Below are 21,702 nucleotides of genomic sequence, written 5' to 3'. Positions count from 1 at the left end.
GTCTGCAGCCGCTAAAGCCACAAATCTGTTGCTGGTGGTGATACTGGTGATCTGGAACTCAAACACAGTTTATCACTACTTTTACAGTAATGCTGGATCAGGTCCAGAAATTTCAGCTGTAAGGGAAAGATCCAGATCTGAATTTTCTAGAAGCCTGATATAATCTGAGCCATGAACCTACACAGACATGTAATTATTTTTTTGACTCAGAGAAAGCAGCAGTGTGGCACTGAGAACTGCTATATGCTCTGCTATACCTATTTGAAAGACTTTTTGATGTACATTGATTCTGATTTTAACACACCTGTAACTCAAATCCTTAAATAACTTCACTCTTCTCACTGCTGTTTTGGAATTCACCACACTCATCCAAAATTTTACTACAAATCTACAAACAGGAGGAACTGGAGCTCCGTGCCCACTCAGAAGGGTACAACATCACAGGAGTTACTGAAACATGGTGGGACAACTCAAACAACTGGGGGATCACAATGGACGGTTACAAGCTCTTTCGTAAGGACAGGCAAGGTAGAAGAGGTGGAGGAGTTGCACTCTACATCAAGGAACACCTTGAATGTATCGAAGTCAGCTATGGTGATTGCAACTGCTCTATCGAATGTCTCTGGGTTAAAGTCAAAGGGGTCATCTCCAAGCAGGACCTCACAGCGGGCATCTGCTATCGACCTCCTAACCACGGTGACGAAGCCAACGAAGCGATACTTGGGGCACTAAAGCAAGCTTCTGGCCAACAGAACCTGGTCCTGATGGGTGACTTCAACTACCCAGACATCTGCTGGAAGAACAATACGGCAGCTCGCATGTCATCCACCAAGTTCTTGGAATGTATAGAGGACTGTTTCCTGATACAAATGCTAGACGTGCAACCCAGGAAGGAGGCGCTGCTGGACTTGCTATTCACAAACCGAGAAAACCTGCTTTGTAATATCTCAGTTAGTGATAGCCTTGGCTGCACTGACCACAATATTGTGGAGTTTGGGATCCTGCTGAGTGTGCTGAAGGTCAGCTCTAAGACAAGAGTTCTGGATTTTAGAAGAGCAAACTTCAGTACACTCAGGGCTCAGTTGGGAGGGATTCGATGGGAGGCTTCCATGGAATACAAAGGATCTAGTGAGTGCTGGGAGTTCTTCAAGAACTCTCTATTGGACGCACAAAGCCAATTTATCCCCTACAAAGGAAAGGGAAGTAAGCAGAGCAAGAGGCACTCTTGGCTCAACCATGACCTCCTGGGTCTACTCAAATCCAAAAGGGAAGCATACCAGAGATGGAGAAGTGGAGGATTACCAGCCAAGAACTACAAGGGCATAGCCAGAGAGTGCAGAGATGCAGTTAGAAAAGCAAAAGCCCAATTTGAATTGAAACTGGCTGTAGACGTAAAAAATAACAAGAAAGGGTTCTTCAGACATGTCAACCATAAGGAGAAAAAGAAGGAAAACATAAGCCCACTGTTAAACAGAAAAGGAGAGTCAATCACCAATGATGCAGAAAAGGCAGAGACCCCCAACACCTTCTTCACCTCTGTCTTTACCAGCACTGTTGGGTCCCAGGCTTTGGGAACAAAACTGCCGATTGAACCAACCACCGACCCACCATCAGTGAAGGAAGAGTTGGTTCGTGAATTACTACAGGAGCTTGACCCCCACAAATCAATGGGCCCTGACGCCATCCACCCGAGGGTGTTGAGAGAGCTGGCTGACATCATCGCAAGGCCACTCTCCATAATCTTCGAGAAGTCATGGAGATCGGGGGGTGTCCCAGAGGACTGGAGGAAGGCAAATGTTACCCCTATCTACAAGAAAGGCTCAAGGGAGGATCTGGGTAACTATAGGCCCATCAGCCTTACTTTAATCCCTGGGAAAGTTATGGAATGAATCCTCCTGGGGGCCGTCACAAGTCAAATGAAGCACGTGATTGGGAAAAGCTAACATGGCTTCACTAAGGGCAGATCATGCTTGACAAACCTGGTGGCCTTCTATGACAAAGTGACTTGCCTGGTTGACATGGGATGGGCAGTGGACATTGTCTACCTGGACTTCTCCAAGGCCTTTGATAAGGTTCCCCCACAGCCACCTCCTGGAGAAATTAATGCATTATGGCCTAGACAAGTGGTCTGTGCAGTGGGTGGGGAACTGGCTGACAGGCCGCACCCAAAGGGTGGTGGTAAATAGCTCATTCTCAAACTGGCAACCTGTCACTAGTGGAGTCCCCCAGGGATCGATATTGGGCCCAATGTTATTCAACATCTTTATAAGTGATCTGGATAACGGGATCAAGTGTAGCCTGATGAAGTTTGCTGATGACACCAAGTTGAGTGGGGAAGTAGACACTCCAGAAGGGAGAGTTGCTCTGCAGGGAGATCTGGATAGGCTGGAAGAGTGGGCCAGCAAGTACCTTATGAAGTTCAACAAGGACAATGTAAGATCATGCACCTGGGAAAACATAATCCAGGAGTGCAGCACAGACTGGGATGCACCTGGCTGGAGAGCAGCTCTGTGGAAAGGGACCTGGGGGTCTGGTGGACAGGAAGCTCAACATGAGCGAACAGTGTGCTGCTGCGGCCAAGAAGGCCAACAGGATGCTGGGTTGCATCAAAAAGGCCATCTCCGCCAGAGATAAAGAAGTCATTATCCTCGGCGCTTGTCAGGCCACACCTGGAGTACTGAGTACAGTTCTAGTCCCCGCTTTACAGAAAGGATGTGGACAGGCTGGAAGGGGTCCAGAGAAGGGCCACCAAGATGATCAGAGGACTGGGAAGCTGCCATATGAGGATAGGCTGGGAGAGCTGGGTTTGTTCAGCCTTGAGAAAAGGAGGCTCAGAGGGGATCTCATCACCACGTACCAGTACTTATGGGGCAGCTACAAAGAAGATGGGGACCCTTTTTACATGGTGTCCCATGGAGAGGACAAGGGGGAATGGACACAAGTTGCTCTTGGGGAGATTCCGATTGGACATGAGAGGGAAATTTTTCACACTGAGCACAGTCAACCATTGGAATAATCTCCCCAGGGAAGTGATTGACTCGGCCACGTTGGACACCTTCAAGAGTCGTCTGGACAGGGTGCTGGGCCATCTTGTCTAGACTGTGCTCTTCCTAGAAAGGTTGGACTAGATGATCCCTGAGGTCCCTTCCAACCTGTGATTCTGTGTGATTTAATTTTCCTTCACTTTATGCTCCCTGCCTTCCTCCTTCCGGATATTAGATATATTTGATGATATACCCTACTACTGTGGTTTTATTTTTTATATTTGAATTCCTTTTCTCACTGCCTTTCTGAACCTTGAAAACTATCTGGAAGAGATTAGTACCATTGTACAGGTAGACCATGTCTCTCCAGCCTTAAGAATAAAATAAATTATAATTAAATGTGTTTAGATATATACATTTCTTATTAGATTGATTAACTGGAGTAACTCCTGTCATTCTTTTCTCTCAGCAGTTCAACTTCTTATATAGATTCAAATACTTCATGTAAGCATGCATGTTTGCAAGTACAGAAAGTTTTATGCCAGCATTTAAGTGCTCTTATATCCTTAATGGTTGTGTTTTACTGTAACTTATGACCAAAGAACTTAATTTTTTAGAAGGTGAAAGGATAGTAATGTTTTTAAGAAAATAGTGTGAAGAGATATCTATTTACTTACCTTCTCCTAGGACTTACTGTAACTGTAACCAGTGTTTTGCTGATTTTACTGAACTTGGAAACAAAGGCAGACGACCACAAGTACGTAGGTGCCCAAGGATGCAGGTCAACCTCTAGTCAGATTTGTGAGAGCCCTGAACATGCCTTGCTCATGTAGGCTTAAATAGACATAAAACACCAAAGTCAACTAAGTACTTGAAAAAAAACTTTTGAAAGTTCTCTCTGCATTTTAGGACACTGAATTTGGTCCTGCAGTGATTCTCAAATTTAACGGTTTAGTGATAATCATCACATAAAGTGTAACAGTGGTAGTATTGGCTTTCATCTGCGAAGAGTGAAAGTTATAATGGGTCAAAAACATTTGTCGAGTGGATTGCACTGGAAGATACTTGCTTGTCAAATCTGAAAAACTTTCCATAGCAGCATGTTGATTCAATGACATGGACTTTGAAAGAAAAGCACTGAAATAAGTAATTTTTGTTTTCTTATTTCAATAGCACTGAACTGTTTTTTCCAAGTTTATAATTTGCTTTTACATTGTTTCAGAGTTATGCTACGCTTTTTGCCTCAGCATCGAAATTATATTTTCCAGTGTTGCCAAATCTCTTTTTTTTCCTCTGAATTTGCTTTTCAGACAATATAAAATAAAATCTTGAGGTTTTATATTCATTTTGAATAGAAAAGGATATTTGAACAAATTGAAATTTCCCATAACACCAAAAATACCTTTTTATTTGTCAGTCCAAAAGCCCGTGAGAAATTAAATTAGGGGAAAAATTAATAAATAAATGAACTATTACATTTGGGGTATAGCAGAAAAATACACCTGGAACCTTACAAATAACAGAGAACAGAAAGTTACTTTATTCACATTGTTTTAATAGAAAGCTCTAATGACAGATTTTTGGAAAAGTCTTTCCAAAGTAAGTCTTTTTCTGTATCTTTAACAAAGTTAACTTAATTAGATATGAACACTATGCTTTACCTTCCTTTATATACATAACCTTTCCTCCATTTTATAAGACTCCACTGATTTCTTCACTGAAGAGGCATGCATGTTTCTGGGGTGACTGACTTGGTGCCTTGCCATCCAGAACACGCAGACCCAGGGAAGGTTACTGATGTGCTCCCAAGGAGCACAACCGTGACAGCAGGGACCCATGACAGACCAAAGAAGTCCCGCATTATAATATGTAGCGGACGGGACCTGCTATATCTTGGTTACAAAGGGCAGCCTTTTCCTCTGATATTTTTTTTTTGAGATATTCACTAAGGCAAAGGGGGGAAAAAACCCTGAACAACAGAAATATTTGCTGATGGGCTTGAACTTCAACTACTGCTAGCAGAAAGTGAATGTGGCACTATTTGCTAGCAAAACTGGAACTCATTTCTGTGAGTCTGTTGTCTCTCAAAACAAAAATTAACACAAAGAATTGATGAAGTCTTTAATGATGTATGTATAAAAAATATATGGAAACTATTTATTAGTTATTAGTTATTAGAATTAGTTATGAGGAAACATTATGGGATGGTCGGAGACAGTAGGTTTATATTTCTTGTTTCCTCTGTGACATCCTGTAGGATTTTGTTGTAAACAACCTTTAGATCATTGAGAAATTTTAAAATCAAAAAGTGAAACACTACTCATTTCCCTTTATTTCAATGTTAAACTCATTGCATAGCAAACAGCTCTGAACTTTGAAAAGAATATTCTCCCATATTCTGTCTCATATGTTGTTCTCTTTTTCCTCCTTGGAGAAATTAAATAAAAGGGAGTCTCTGAGATGTGCTGGGTCCAGTGGAACACAGTTGAAATTTTATGGAGATTATGAGACATATGAAACACCTCAAAGTAATTAAGGGGTGTTCCTCTAAGAAGGTGACATGGATGACAGCCCAGCTGAAGTACCTCTACAAAAATGCACACAGCATGGGCAATAAACAGGAGCTGGAAGCCATCGTACAGCAGGAATACTATGATATAGTTGCCATCACAGAGACACAGTGGGATGACTGGCACAACTGGAGTGCTGCAATGGATGGCTATAAACTCTTCAGAAGGGATAGGCAAGGCAGGAGAGGTGGCAGGGTGGCTTTGTATGTTAGGGAGTGTTTGGATTGTCTAGAGCTTAATGATGGTGATGATAGGGTTGAGTGTTTATGGGTAAGAATAAGGGGGAAGGCCGACAAGACAGATATAATGGTGGGAGTGTGTTACAGACCACCCAACCAGGATGAAGAGGCAGATGAATTATTCTACAACAGCTGGGAGAAGCCTCATGATTGCTAGCCCTTATCCTCATGGGGGACTTCAATCTACTGGATGTCTGCTGGAAATACAATACAGCAGAGAGGAAACACTCTAGGAGGTTCCTGGAGTGAGTGGAAGATAAATTCCTGACACAGCTGGTGGGGGGCCAACTAGGGAAGATGCCCTGCTGGACCTGTTGTTTGCAAATAGAGAAGGACTTGGGGGTGATGTGATGGTTGGAGGTTGTCTTGGGCATAGTGATCATGAAATGATAAGAGTTTTCAATTCTTGGACAAGTAAGGAGAAGGGTCAGCAGAACTCCTCCCTTGGACTTCTGGAGGGCAGATTTTGGCCTGTTTAGGAGTCTGGTGACAGAGTCCTCTGGGAGGCAGCCCTGAAGAGCAAAGGGGTCCGGGAAGGCTGGACATTCTTCAAAGAGGAAATCTTAAAGGTGCAGGAGCAGGCTGTCCCCATGTACTGAAAGACAAGCTGGCGGGGAAGAAGACCGGCCTGGATAAGCAAAGCACATTTGCTGGAACTCAGAAATAAAACAAGAGTTTATGACATTTGGAAGAAGGGGTAGGCAAGTCAGTAGGACTACAAAGGTGTAGTGAGGTTATACAGGGAGAAAATCAGAAGGGCCGAAGCTCAGCTACTGCCATAAAACACAACAAAAACTACTTCTGTAAATACATTAGCAGCAAAAGGAGGGCCAAGAAGAATCTCCAGTCTTAGTCAGATGTGGGAGGAAACATAGTGATAAAGGATAAGGAAAAGGCTGAGATACTTAATGCTTCTTTGCCTCAGACTTTAATAGTCAGACCAGTTGTTGTCTGGGTATTCAGCTCCCTGAGCTGGAAGGCAGGGATGGGGAGCAGAATGAAGCCCCCATAATCCAAGGGGAAATGGTTAATGACCTGCTACACCACTTAGACACACACAAGTTATGGGGCTGGATGGGATCCACCCAAAGGTACTGAGGGAGCTGGCAGAAGTGCTCATCAGGCCACTTTCAATCAGCAGTCCTGGCTAACTGGAGAGGTCCCAGATGACTGGAGGCTTGCCGATGTGATGCCCATCTACAAAAAGGACTGGAAGGATGATCCAGGGAACTACAGACCTGTCACCTGACCTTGGTGCGAGGGAAGGTTATGGAACAGACCATCCTGAGTACCATCACACAGCACATACAGGACAACCAGGGGATCAGGCCCAGCCAGCATGGTTTCGTGAAAGGCAGGTCCTGCCCAACCAACATGATCTCCTTCTTTGACAAGGTGACCCACTTAGTGGATGAGAGAAAGGCTGTGGATGTTGTCTGCCTGGACTTTTGTAAAGACTTTGACGCCATTTCTCACAGCATTCTCCTGGAAAACTGGCTGGTCATGCCTTGGACAGGTGACCAATTTGCTGGGTAAAGAACTGGCTAGATGGCCAAGCCCAAAGAATGGTAGTGAATGGAGCTAAATCCGGTTCGTGGCCAGTCATGAGCGGGGTTTCCCAGAGCTCAGTGTTGGAGCCAGTCTTGTTTAGTATCTTCATCAGTGATCTGGATGAGGGGATCGAGTGCACCCTCAGTAAGTTTGCAGACGACCCCAAGTTGGGCGGGAGTGTTGATCTGCTCAAGGGTAGGAAGGCTCTGCAGACGGACCTGGACAGGCTGGATGGATGGGCCAAGGCCAACTGTATGGGGTTGAACAAGGCCAAGTGCCGGGTCTTGCACTTGGGTCACAACAACCCCAGGCAACGCTACAGGCTTGGGGAGGAGTGGCTGGAAAGCTGCCTGGAGGAGAAGGACCTGAGGGTGTTGGTTGACAGACAGCTGAACATGAGCCAGCCGTGTGCCCAGGTGGGCAAGAAGGCCAACAGCATCCTGGCTTGTATCAGCAATAGTGTGGCCAGCAGGAGCAGGGAGGTGATGGTGCCCCTGTACTCGGCACTGGTGAGGCCACACCTTGAGTACTGTGTTCAGTTTTGGGCCCCTCACGACAAGAAGGACATTGAGGTGCTGGAGCGTGTCCAGAGAAGGGCAACGGAGCTGGTGAAGGGTCTGGAGAGCAGGTCTTCTAAGGAGAGGTTGAGGGAAGTGGGGTTGTTTAGCCTGGAGAAGAGGAGGCTGAGGGGAGACCTTATTGTTCTCTACAACTACCTGAAAGGAGGCTGTAGTGAGGTGGGTGTTGGTCTCTCCTCCCAAGCAACAAGTGATAGGACAGGAGGAAATGGCCTCAAGCTTCATCAGGGGAGGTTTAGATTGGGTAGTAGGAAATATTACTTCACTGAAAGAGTGGTCAGGCATTGGAAGAGGCTGCCCAGAGAGGTGGGGGAGTCCTCATCCCTGGAGGTATTTAAAAGACACTTGGATGTGGTGCTTAGGAACACTCTTTAGTGGTGAACTGTCAGTGTTAGGTTTGTGGCTGGACTCTTAAAGCTCTTTTCCAACCTATACAATTCTCTGTGTATTCTGTGTGTGGGCTGCCTGGAATGTAAAGTATTTTCAATCTTCCTTTTATGAATATACGAAATATTCTTAGTTTTGGAAAAGTTAGAAAGCAGGAAAAGCATATTGAACCATGGTAATTTTGCACTCTCTCACATCCCTGCTTGATGAGGCTTTGTAATATCACCAGCTGGCAAAACAGGAAAAAAATTGTATTTCAACTTCCTTGAGGGTAAAAAGTAGGGAGAAAAAAAAAAAAAAAAAGCAATTACATATTTTACATCAAAAACCTGTAAAATAATGAATTCTATTGAGGAATATTTTCTGTTTATTTGCATGCTAAGTACAGCGGGAAACGGTAACATTTCAGAATTTCGTGTAGGATTTGGATTTGGTCTGATTTTCCGCAGTGGTGGGGGGTGCGGAGCAGGGTCCTGTGGGGTTGCTAACGGTTCCTGCAAGTGCCGCGGCCCCCCCTGCCAGAGGAAGGCAGGAGCAGGGCAAAGCTCGGCCCCCCCCATGCCAAGGGCTGGCTCACGTTGCTCCGGGACTACGAGCACCCTTAAGTGCTTTCTTGGATCTGTGCCCATAAGTACACTAATTGTTTTTAAACAGATCCAAGAAATGAACCGTTGACAGCTGGAATCTCTCCTGATGAAAAAACATGTTTCTTTTCCATCATCTACATATTTGTGTTTTGGAGAAGTGACAACAGAAAAGAACAAATTTGGATGAGGAGTTTAGTGCTGGGCAGCCCCTGCATGGTTAATCACAGGTCCAAGGCTGCTTTTGGAGCTAGCCCTGCCCAGCTCCCCAGTAAACTCCCAGGTTCATGTTAACAGGCTGCTTCGGCTCAGACTCCATAGCTGTGGAGTGCACGTTCCTGAGCTTGCCTTCACACGGCCCCAGGCCCTGTTTCATGAGGTGCTGCTGGGTAGCGCCGTGCGTGATCGCCCTGCATAGCCCACATTTATCCTCTGCTAAGATATTGCTGGAGTGTCCCAAACTGGGTCACTCCCAGCGGTGTGGGCAGAAAAGCTGCAGGTTACGATGCTCTGAGTTTATACCATTCTCATGCTGTTTTTTACCTTTGGTATTGCCACAGTCCTGTAATAAATCTGGGAACATACAGATAAATATACATTTAAGCAGGAAAAAGCATGGATATTAACCACCTACTCCAGTGACAGCGAATTCCTAAGCTGATATTTAATGCATGTAACCATATTGCAAAGGCTTATCTGAATCCTGTATATATAGATTTCTAAATTTTCTATAGAATAAATATTTACATACTTATATATCCCCATGAAATCCAGGATAATTTTACTTTCATTTCAGAAAGTGCACGATAACACCTAAGAACTCCAGCAAATAACAAGTCCATTGCATTAAGCAGAAGAAAAACAGGAAGATAATGAGAAGTAGTCCTCTTCCTAAGGAATATTTAGCCTAAAGAAAGATGGCAGATAAAAAACAGTAGAAAGGAAGTATTATGAGATGGAAAATTGAAGGTCGGATGGGTTATCTGATCCGTCAAAGAAGGGACAGGATTTGTCTATGTAATATTTTGTAGACAGAAATGGCAATGTGACTTCAAGTCTGGAACTGCCTCATGATCTTACAGCCTGGAAAATAATAGGATAAGCCCTTATTTACTTACCAAAATTACTTGGACAAAAACGAATAGGGAACAAAGAGAACAGAACTGAAGGACCTGCTCACGTGCTCTAACCACTGAGATTTCCTCATTTCTCAGAGGATTTCACAATGTTTGATCCTTTATGATTGCAAGTCCTATCTCTCTTTCCTCGCTATTGATTCACCCTGCATTCTTCCATTGCCTTGTACATCTTAATTGTGGGAGGCACAATTTTTTATTTCTGCAGTAATTGTCATGACACTGTTACTATTTATTGGTTCTGAGGTACTGCAGTACTTTCTATAAACATTTGGACATAATCACAAAATTCATCACAGATTCATAAATAGATTTATATTATTCCAAACAACGTTTGTGGGAAAATGAGCTACATCCTGAGAAAAATTGCTCAGTCTTACCACAGAAGCCTACTTAAACCTCTCAAAATTGCACTAAGCATCAACTGGAGACCTACAAAATTAAGTTTTGTACCTGGCCACACACATTCTCACCTCTGTACCTCCAACTCCTGCTGTCTGCAGTGTGGTGGGAGTGACGCTGAGCCTGACTGTAAATTCTGTGGGCCAAGAGAGATTCACGGCTTGGGAAAGGTTTACTTTAAACTGGCTGTAGCCTGGTCCTAAGGTTTGAACACCCATTTGCAGCTGTGAGGCATTAGGTGCTTTCATCCAGACACTTCATCCAGTTTAGTATCATCTGAAAGAAATTTGATACACTTGCTCCAAAACTGTGACAGGCAGTTGAAACCAAAGCACCGTCAGCAGGAATGATTTGGAGACTGACTTTGAAAGCCCACACCTGAACTGAACTAAAACATTCATGTGAACATGTCCAGCTTATCCCTACGTGCCAACATTAAATGGCATCTCACTGGCTTTTCCCAGCCCACAGGAAAACAAGACATTTTTATTTCCTTCTTTGCAAATTTTTCTCACATGGTAATGTACAAGATGGAGAAAAACAGCTCTTTCATGGATTTTTTACTCTAGTAGAAAAGAGTTCTACTATGGATATTACAAACAAGCATACATGTTACAGCCTGAGGATTTTTATTCTTTGCCCAGTAATTCTGTAGGAACTCCTCAACTTCTATTAGATTTTTTCATTATTCTTGACTCTTGACTTGTAAAGTCATTTCCATTGAACATTACTGGTGTCATCATCATTAAATCCATCTGTGCCACCTCTCCATCTCATGATGACCCTGTTCTTGGTCACCAGGACCAAGGAAAGGTCTTTGACTGAAGACAGCACTCGTGGATGAATTTAAGAATATGTGTTTGAGTTGCAGCAAGAACAATAGGCACTAACACTGAAGTGATCAATGTGTTTAAGGCTACCTAAATCATACTTGTTGCAGAGATAACTTAAAGTATTTTTACTTTTTTTCTGACTGAGATATTACCCTTTAATTTGTGTATTCAGCTTTCCCTTAAAACCACTCATAGGATCACTGGGGTTAATAGGGTTACTTATATGCTTCAAGTCTGATGTGCCAAAGTACTTTGTGAAATGGGTTGAAAATCACTTTCAGACCTAACTAATTTTTTTAATACTGGAATTTCTAAGACCATGATGTGGTATATTAAAAAGCAAGAAACTTATTTCGTCTCGGGTTTTGACCTGTTCCCCTTAACTACAGAGTCTTGAGGTACTGTAAACCAACAGTCAGGCTTGGCAGGTAGGATTTGTCCCTATGTAGCAAAGTGAGTCAGTTAACACCTTGGGAAACGTTTTCTCCAGCTGCAGGAAGTATATTAAAATTCTCACAACAGCTAATGCCCTCACAACTCTGTTGACAATTGCCACCAGCTTCTATGAAGAGCTAAGCAGCCTCATTACAAATCATCAGGTGAAATGAATGAGGTTCAATGTTTAAAGAAAGTCAGAATAATAATTCCATAAAATTGAAGCACAAAGCCCAGTGGAGAGTGTTCCTGTAAGAATTAAGTTATTAAATTTTTAAGTAATCATACACAATAAAGCAGCTGAAATATTGTTTCATAATAAATACTATTGGTGATGCAAATCTGATTCATTCTAATGGCTACTATAATTATCTGCACGGTTTGTGAGCTGTTAATTTTGAGGATGAATAATTGGTTAAACCAAGTTTTGTGTATTGCAATGTAATATGCTTGTTCAATTTTCCACTTAATTTCAATTAATATGGGTTTTACATGTACTCCACTGTTGCAGTTTTTATGCCTCTTATTTTTAATTGGGAAAAAGCAATACCTTAGTAGAACAGAACAAATGAGCAACACTGTGTGTTGTTTCCAAGGTTTTTTCCTGTTACAGATATTTCAAGATCACTTAACTATCCAAAATATTAAACACTGCTCCTGAGGTTGACTGGAACTGGGAATGCCAGCTCCCGCACAAAACAGAAGGGAAAAAGGGATCTCTCAGTGCCCTCATTCACTTACTGACCTCTACACAATGATTTCCAGTTCAAACTATGTATCTTTGCTACCCTTCCTGATGTTTTCAGTGACTAGAACTGCGCGGTGATTTTTTTGTTCACCAGTGATGTTTTGGTTTTGTAGATGCACCAATTTTATGATGAGATCAATCACCAGCTGGAGATTCTTACTCATCTCCATGGAAGGTTCCTAGATGTCAGACTAGATGCTTGACTTCTGGAAGGATATTGTTAAACTAGATGAGTGCTACCCTCAGTGTCATATATTAGTCTTCATTTCTTTCAAGAAAAAAATTATCTGTACATCAGTCTTCTCATGGCATAAATTACTTGTCACATTGTGCCGCCCCTGCAGCTCAGACAGGCAGGTGTAAGCTCCATCCCTACCACTTGCCAATCCCTCTATGGGAGGCTGACTCTCATAGAGTGGACGGAGAGGGTTATTTGCATTCCCTTTGCTCCTGGCTGCCCACACACAGGACTCCCTAGCTCCTAGGGATTGCTGCTTGACCAATAAAAGGAGAGTAAATGTTCTAGTAGAACATCTAGTAGCTACATCTGGTAGCCATCCTTTTGGGTCCTTCCAGAGCCAAGTCTCTCCAGGTGTGACAAATTCCCAGCATCATTAATGCATTTGCTTTATCTCTGACTCTTCTCACTTCACCAGTATTAAAGGTCTGGTGGCCGGAGTGCAGCTGGTAGCTTTGCTGACAACATATGAGGCAGAAAACCTCCAGCCTACTCTTCCTTAGCTGGACTGGTGCTGCAAAGAGAGCAAACCTGTGTCCTTAATAACAATGGGTTATTAAAAGAAAAGGCCTTCAGGCTGCTGCTGAATGAATTTTTACTGCACATTTCACAGAAGCTTAAATAGAAAATAGAAGTCCAGACATTATGTTTTAAAAGTTAAACAAAGTAAGGTTAACTAATTCTGACTAAACAGAGTCATTGCCTAACCTGCATCATCAAACCCTTCACAGACATTTTAATGCGTTCATCTGCATTGCATCATTATGCTCACTTCATAAATGGAGAGGAGTAAGAGACACAGAAGTAGGAGAGCTATTCACGTAGGAACTGTTGGTACAGTAAAGAAGCTGGGCCTAGGTTGGTCTGTTTGCACAGGATTGGTTCCCATGCCTCTGAAACAAAAATGTTGTCTACAAGGCCACTGCAGAATAGATGCTATGTTAGCACTTACACGTCAACAAAAGATCTCTGAGGATATGGAAGGATCTCTGCAGGCAGGGAGAAGATCCTGGATTCCCCAAAACATTATATTATAATGTTCATGACGCATGCTTTAAAAACACATGGAAGAGAACTAGTCAAAAACCAACATACGTGAGGTGTGGCACTGCACAGAGAAAGGCGTCAGCTGGATAGTAAAATATTTAATGGGAGCCTCTTCTTTCATTGTTTTCTTTTTTTTATTTTATTTTTTTAACATGGTCAGTGTGTGTACCATGAGCTGTTTTAAGACACTTAAAAAGACTTTTTCTGCCACTAATAGCCAACCCAAAAACAGACGTCTGAAGAGCTGATCACGTTTCAGGCCCGTGCACTGACCACCCACTTTGTGATATTCCCTGGCAGGCCAGATGACTCTGAGGACACAGCATGTCCAGGACTCGAAGATGGGGTTTGTAATCAACGCAATATACTCGATGGCATACGGCCTCCACAACATGCAGATGTCGCTGTGCCCAGGCTACGTGGGCCTCTGTGACGCCATGAAGCCCATAGATGGTCGGAAGCTCCTGGAATCCCTCATGAAGACAAACTTTACCGGGGTCTCTGGGGACATGATCTTGTTTGATGAAAATGGCGACTCACCAGGAAGGTAATGTTGACATTTTTCAAACTGTTTAATACCAGACATGTTAACTGTACGTAGTAGATGCATGCAGACTTGACATCACAGCTGAGATGTCATACTTCTGTTTTCACATTTCCTGACTTTCTGTGCTTATTTTTACAAAAGAACTCCTTTTTTTTCAATGTGCAATTTTTCTTTAATGATTAAGGTTAGACACATGAACTTTCAGGCATACAATCTTCCTGCATGAATTTGCATTTTCATCTGTACCATTTAAAGGTATTAATTCTCACTACAAACCATCAGACCTTCAACTTTATGTTCATAGACTGTGACAGCCACCATAACATTGCTTTCTCTGTTTTTGGGTGTTTAAATGTATGTGTTTGAGTGATAAGCATTCATGGCAGATATAGTTCTTTTATTAAGAAAGGTAAAACACTACTAGAAATATTGTATTGATTTTTCTAGGATTTTTTTCCATCAGAATTATTAAAAATCTGTTTCCATATCTTCCAAATAAAGCCTTTCCACTTGCATAACAGACTAAGCTATTAATTCATGCTGTGCTGCTATAAGCCAAATTGAATTTAAACAAAGCTTCTTTTGCTGATAACTTACATACATGTATATACATACACCTATGAAACAGGAGTTTTTCTTTTTCTATGACTTATCTGCAGTATCCGTATAAATGCACATTAAAAAGAATAATGAGGGGTTTTTCTGGGTTTCTGCCTACTGAAGTCCCAGAAGATGAACAGCAAGTGTGACAGCATTCAAAGTATATTTTCCCCTATATTTCAGAGGGTAGATTCCTGCCTCATTCACTGCTTTTGCCCCAGTTTGGCTGAGGCAGTCTGTTCTGTCTACATTATTGGGAAGTTTTTTTAAACATCTTTGTGATAGCACGATATAAAGAGACGTCTAGAGGAAAAATTGTTCATCCTCTACACTCATTTAAATTTTGACCTTCCCACTAATGTGAACTGAAAGGAAAGCATTATCTTCCAAATAGAGATGGGTAGGAAATGTAAATCCATTGGTCAGAATATTTTGACATTTCAAAAAAATTTCTGCAATTTCAGAACTGATTTTTTTTTTTTTAATTTTATTTGAAAAGCTGTAAAGTCAGCGTTCTCCCCAAAAGAGAGCAGGGCAGCCACCTACAAAGCAATCTGTCTGTGTTTCTGGAGACACAAATTCTCAGACTCTTCAGACTCAGACTCTAAGGAAGTGCACTGTGAGCTGGTAGGAGAAATCAGACGCAAACTGGCAGAAACCCAGGAAAATTTCAGATGGAAATTTCTTTTCAGCACTGTTTTGGTGAGCAAGGCTGTCTTCTGCTAAACATTTCTATTTTTACAAATAGCTGAATTCTGAAGAAAAGTGCTCAGTCTGGATTTTTCTGATCAAATTATTTTGAAAAGATTTGTCCCAGACTTCTCCTAAAGGATTCCCGTTTGGTTTTAGAGGTGCTCAGATGCAGTGGACTGCATTCCTATCTGTTTCACTCATTTCTTGCAGAAAGGCTGAAGACTGCCACAAATAAATGATATGTGGCATGACAACAGCAATGAAAATATCTAAGTGTTGCAGAGAGACCTTTTTCTCATGTCAGCATGCTTAACAATAATGATTTCATTCCATTTATTGCAAGGAATTTAATTACATGTCTTGGGTCTTTTTAAATCCACTTCTAAGAAAGATGATGATGGAATTATATCATGTGCAGTCATGTGCTTAGCACAGCAAGACATTAGTGTTTCACTGAAGAGCATGGGGACACCATGTTGACTGTGCACCTCAGAGTAATGCAACTTTAAGATAAAGTCCAGCCTCACTGGATTTGTGTGAGATACAGTGCTCTGTCTACTCAAACTAATGGACTGAGTGTAGTGAAAAAATGGTCCCAGAGTTGGTTTACTTTTAAACATAGTTCTTTGTTCCCTCTTCTCCTACAAAAGTCACAACATTAAATCCAGTCTATGTGCTTAAATTAGCCAACATTGAGTCAAAATCTATTTTTTCATGATTAAGAAGGTTTTATAGGAAGCTCCATCTCTAACACCCAGGTTTGGAATAGTTTATAGTCTTTTGAGCACTGTTAAATGGTATTTGCAACAGCTGGGAGATAGTGCAGTCATACTGGAACAACTCATCTCCCCTGCTCACTTGCCTTGATAGCTGCATCTTCACTTTGTAAAACGGAAATTTAAATCCTCACAGCTGTACTGTGGTGGTGGTGTTAAGCAGGAAATCAGAACATAAAAAGCCTTTCTGACCTAGATAGCTCAGGATTTTGATGTATAGCAAAAGGGTTTTGGTGTTATACGACAGATGATTAATCCCAGAAGATGCTTTGAATTCTGGCCCTGTTCCAAAGTCCTTTATGTGTGTGTTGAGCTTTAAGCAGATAGACAGTCTAGTGAAGGGCTTGTTCTAGGTGAAACAGAAGACATGGAAAAAAACAAATGAGTATGGAAGGAACAGCCGTGATTTCTCAGGAAGATAACAACTATCTGTAAATACTACTGAAACTCCAAAGAAGGCAAGAAAAACAAGATGCTGATGTTTTGCCTGTGCTACCAATAGAATATGGATTCTCAGCAACTTCATGGCGCTTCTGTTTTGAAACAAGTGTTTTGCACTGTGATTAGGGTACTGCTGGAAAAGTGTTATTGCACCATCTGGTTTCTCCTCTCCTAAAGTGACAAACTGTCCCTGCAGTATCTCAAGGGAGCTTCAGGGAGCCAGTGACTCATGAACATTCTTCTTTTGGAAAGACGCAAAAATCATATGATATGGGTTTTTAATATCACATCATATGGGGTTTCGACATGCGTTCATATTGCCCATCCAGTCGGGCTCCACCTTCATTTTCCTTCACAGGTTGCTTGCAGTCCTAATCCTGACATGTGTATGATTTTGGCATCGAATCCCTGCAACAGTTTCTCCACTGTGACAGTTATACTTTGTTTCCTAATGCAAAGCATTCTGAGATCCATAGACGGAGAATATCATACAAGAGTTTTGCCATAAATCTTTTATGTCAGCCTCAGAAAAATATTGATGTTAGATACAGTATGGGTAATGCTTGTCATTCTTAAAAGTGTTTCCTCAAAACTTAACACACATCAGCACCTTATTTAAGAGGTTGCTTGATTTAATGTGCTGGTTCTTTTACTTATCCATACATTGGGCGTCATAAATTACACTTTGACAGTTTCACTCATAAAGCAACCCTGTCCATGTGCTTTGTCTTGGGATCTAATCTCGTGCCTGCTGCCAGGAAAAAGTTGTCTCCTTGTTTACGAACCAGGCAGTTTTTTAAAGCTATGACTGTGTTAGTCTTCTCAGTCTGTATAAATTCGCTTATTTGCCATCAGCGAATTTCATGGTGCTTAGTCAGATATCTGCAAAACCCACCAAATAGGAGGTAAAGAGAAGTATGACATCATCACTTCAGGAGCTGCCCAGCTTTCCAAGCATGCCTTACAAACAAGTGCTAAAAGAACTGGCTTGTAAGCCAGAAAGGTGGCCTGGTGTTCAGCATGCCAGTAGGGGGCTAACGAGCCCTACCTGCTCCGCAGACTTTCTGTAAGACTGTGGGAGCTAAAAACAAAGTAGGAGGAAGAGGAACATGAACCTGAAAACTCTGATCACCTCTAGCTCTGCTCTTAATGCTTCTGTTCCCAGATAATGAGGTGATCTGAGCCAAAAGCAGCCTAGGACTGAGGCATGAATACTCTTGCTCTTCCATACCATACTGCACAAGGAATTAAATGTGTTCTGATCACCGACGAATTATATAAAAATGAAGGGGGTTGTATGGATGGGAAAGAATAGCATTTGCTGCTGCAATGCTGTAAAAGAAAAAGGGGGGGAAAAAAAACCCAAAAGGCAAGTCTCAACTTCATTCTTCAAATGCCTGGACTACAAGGTACCTCTTGATAAGAAGATCTCCCTGAAGCCTCTAGAAAGTCCCAGAGTCCTGGAGTCTGTGCCTGAAGAATGATGCCTGATTCCTCTCTGGGTGCCACACCAAATTGCACCTTGCAGTCTTACAGCACAGGAAGTTTCCTTTGATCCCACGGGCCTAGGCTGCTTCTACCTCACTTTAGGAGCTTAGCTGTCTTCAGGCTTCCTCTCTCGGCAGGGGAATAAGCACCTGCAGACAGTGAGGACCACTCAGTGCTGGGAATTTCCATCATAGGTTTAGATTTTTTGGACAGCTAGGGTTCCTCATGCAGTTGGCTTCAGTGCTGAAAGTTACACAGGATGAATCCTGCCTGGCCCGTTTCATTGTTTTCTTTAAATAAACACAGTCATTCTCAGAAACTTAGTCAGTTAACACCAAAGTGTTCAATAATAGAAGAAAACAAAATAAAATATGAGGGAAAAGAAAGATTATATGACAAAAAATATTGGGAGAAGCTCAAGGGCAAACGTAATGCTTGCTATTTTGCCTTCTTTATTTCAACAAGTTTGATTTTGACTGTATAGTGTTCCTTTAATTTGAAGCATTTCATGATGTCTTCCTCAACTCATCTATGTCTCCCCTTTGTGTTTCCAAAGATATGAAATAATGAATTTTAAGAAAATGGGGAAGGACTACTTTGATTATATCAATGTTGGCAGCTGGGACAATGGTGAGCTGAAAATGGATGATGATGAAATATGGTCAGAGAAAAATAACATCATCAGATCTGTGTGCAGTGAACCCTGCGAAAAAGGGCAGATAAAGGTAAATATTTTACCCATTTACTTCAGTTGTGTAGAATGCATAGCCTTGAAATTTGAAAACAATTTTTTCTTGACTCTTACGTGGAGACAGTATCCCACACCTTAATTAAAATGCACAGACCTATGTATTTAGTTCTTACTCGTATCATAATCATCTCACTATTTTCATAAGTCACCATTTTCTTGTATTCTTATGTCTGTGAACTGCTGACTTTCCAAATGCTTTAGAACAGGCATTGTTTGGGGTCTTTTTACTGCATGTTTTTACAGCATCTGATTCAGTGGAGTGCAAATCCCTGACTGGGACTTGTTTATAATTTACTGCAGGTAAATTATAAATAATAATTGCTACTATTTCAGTGCTAGACACCTAAACTGGAACATTATTACTCAGACCTTAAGTCTGTAGTATAATCAAACAACATCAATAACTACCACTACTTAGAACTTCAGGAAATGTTGGTAACATTTTTTTTTAATCATATCTGTTTTACTGCTTATTTCCCAGGGTTTTGACTTTTCCTTCCTCCCTTTCCATGTTTCAGTAAGTAAGGAGGGTAGATGAAGCTGTTGTATATTAATTCTACTCTATTATCCATCACCATCCCATGACACTTCCTACAGAGCAGCCAAAATACCGAAAATCGTTAGCTTACGTTGCAGTCCTTTATATAAAAGCCCGTGGGCTGAGGGGATGGGCATGGTCAAAAGAGTGGCCCAGACTGAAAAAAAGCAGCTGTAGTTTCTGACATGTCTCAGTGGAAGCTGGATCACTTCTCTCCCATGTTAAGACGGCATGCCTGAAAAACCAGGAAGCAGCTACAGTGAGGGGCTGATGGGAGGCTGACCATGCTCTGCAACACAAAGTGAATCTCTTCAGTCTGAGTTCTCCAGAGTTTCAGGACACAATCACCATGGTTTATTCACTATCTGGTTTTTGGCAGTCAGTAAGCAAGTTTCATCAGCCCAAATGTATATGTCTTCAGTGTTGGCATATACAGTTATATCGGATTTCTGAACTTTCTTTATAGTCAATGGAAATAATATATTATTGAAGATGAGGAATTATCTCATCCTCGTGTAGGCTTTGAAAACAGTTAAGATAAATCTTGGTGTAGAAACACTTCTTCACTGATGGTAAAAGGCACTCAGGCAGGACAGTTGGTTCAGATGAGAACATACCTTCTGCAGATATATAAAGGAAGGTGGGATGAATTACTCCCACAGTAGCTAAACAGGGGTCTGATGTTAGCCTGCTCCATCCACAAAGTCACATACATGAGAGGATGGAGATGGACAAACAGATAATAACTTCAGAACTGGGCAGCTCTGAGTTCCTTTATGGTCTGTTGCCACAACACAGGTGATGGGATGTACCTTGTGACCTTCATTAACAGTCTCCTTCCACCTTCTGCCCATGCTCTCAAGGATTCTCACAAGAGGATTCTTCACTATGAAACCAATTCATCACACACTTAGACAGATGCTTGAAGTCCAGTGTCTGAAATGTTCTTTATGCTCCACATCAGGTTATTGATTATGAATCTCAAAGTTTAATTCACAGACCTTTATCTTCACGGTCTTCATAGATGATTGGAAGGGCTTAAACCTGCCAAGCTCGGTGGTGGTTTTCATGCATGTGGGACTGAGTTATTATGCAGGAATTTGAAACACTCAGTGTAATAATATCCAACAGTAAGCATCATTTGGTATATCCATCTGAAGGACTTGATAAAATCCAAACACAAACCAACTCCATACATTTGAAATAGTGCAGACACACGATTATTTAAATAAATGTAGGTTCAGAGGATTGCCCAGATGACAAGGGAAAAGGAGAATAATTTGTTTTAGAGTTAATTATTTTTGCTAAAAGGGACAGAAAATATTGTTTTAAGTTAAGTGCTACAACAGAAAATTTTTCAAGAAATAAAAAATAAAAGGATGAAGAAATAGCTGACTAAGCAATTTAATACAAAAAACTCTGACCTGATTCTGAGTAGTAGAGAACAATTATTATGGTTCCTAGAGAAGGATATATAATCCTTCTCTGGATTAACCCCCAGCTAGTGCTGTGTACGAAACGATCAGTGTACCAGCTTTCTGACAGATTTGTCACATTCCCTCTATTTTATAGAAGATGTTGATTTAGTGAAAAGTTTAATAGAAAAATGTAAATTAATTGTTTAGGTGTTTTGATAATAACATGGTTTCTATTTTGCCATTTCATTTTCTTGAGTGTTTTATACAGTGTAAAACTATGGGTTTTTACAGTGCATCAACTCTACCAAAATGTGACTAAAAATTAATACAAGATTTCTAAGAATTGATTTTCCCAGATACAAAAACTTTTGGGTTTTGTTCAACTTTTCATTCTAGTTCAAACTGAAAGAAATCTCAATATGTAAATTCTTCTGGAGGACAGATATTCTGTTTTGCATGTAGCTCTAATCTCAACACTTGCAGAGCAAATCGCTTATGCTCCCATGGCTTTTCTGCCCCAGTTTAGCTCTTCAGGTGTGGCCTTTTTTCGTTTCATACTCTACAGTTTTAAAAAAAACCTAAAATTGAAGTTTCAAGTCCCCATATTTCTGACGAAAATTACATAATTCACAGTTTTTTCACAGCATCATTGCAAAGAGCAATCCAGTTCTTTTTGATTACACTCCTTTACATTTCATTTATTAACACTGCTATAAAG

General features: G+C 41.4%; 1 protein-coding gene across 2 annotated transcripts in view; it reads left to right on the top strand.

The window, feature by feature from the left end:
* The window catches only part of GRM5 (glutamate metabotropic receptor 5), a 279,688-nt gene that overhangs the window by 221,377 nt on the left and 36,609 nt on the right, over nucleotides 1-21,702 (top strand). For both annotated transcript variants that reach the window (XM_075080938.1, XM_075080945.1), the window contains exons 5-6: nucleotides 14,033-14,279; nucleotides 18,834-19,002. In XM_075080938.1, coding sequence (XP_074937039.1) covers nucleotides 14,033-14,279; nucleotides 18,834-19,002 — 416 coding nt within the window. The remainder of the gene's footprint in view (nucleotides 1-14,032; nucleotides 14,280-18,833; nucleotides 19,003-21,702) is intronic.

The sequence above is a fragment of the Phalacrocorax aristotelis genome, chromosome 1 (genome assembly GCF_949628215.1).
Source record: "Phalacrocorax aristotelis chromosome 1, bGulAri2.1, whole genome shotgun sequence".
Classification (NCBI taxonomy): domain Eukaryota; kingdom Metazoa; phylum Chordata; class Aves; order Suliformes; family Phalacrocoracidae; genus Phalacrocorax; species Phalacrocorax aristotelis.
Note: the sequence above shows the minus strand (reverse complement) of the source record. Positions and strands in the feature narration are given on the sequence as shown.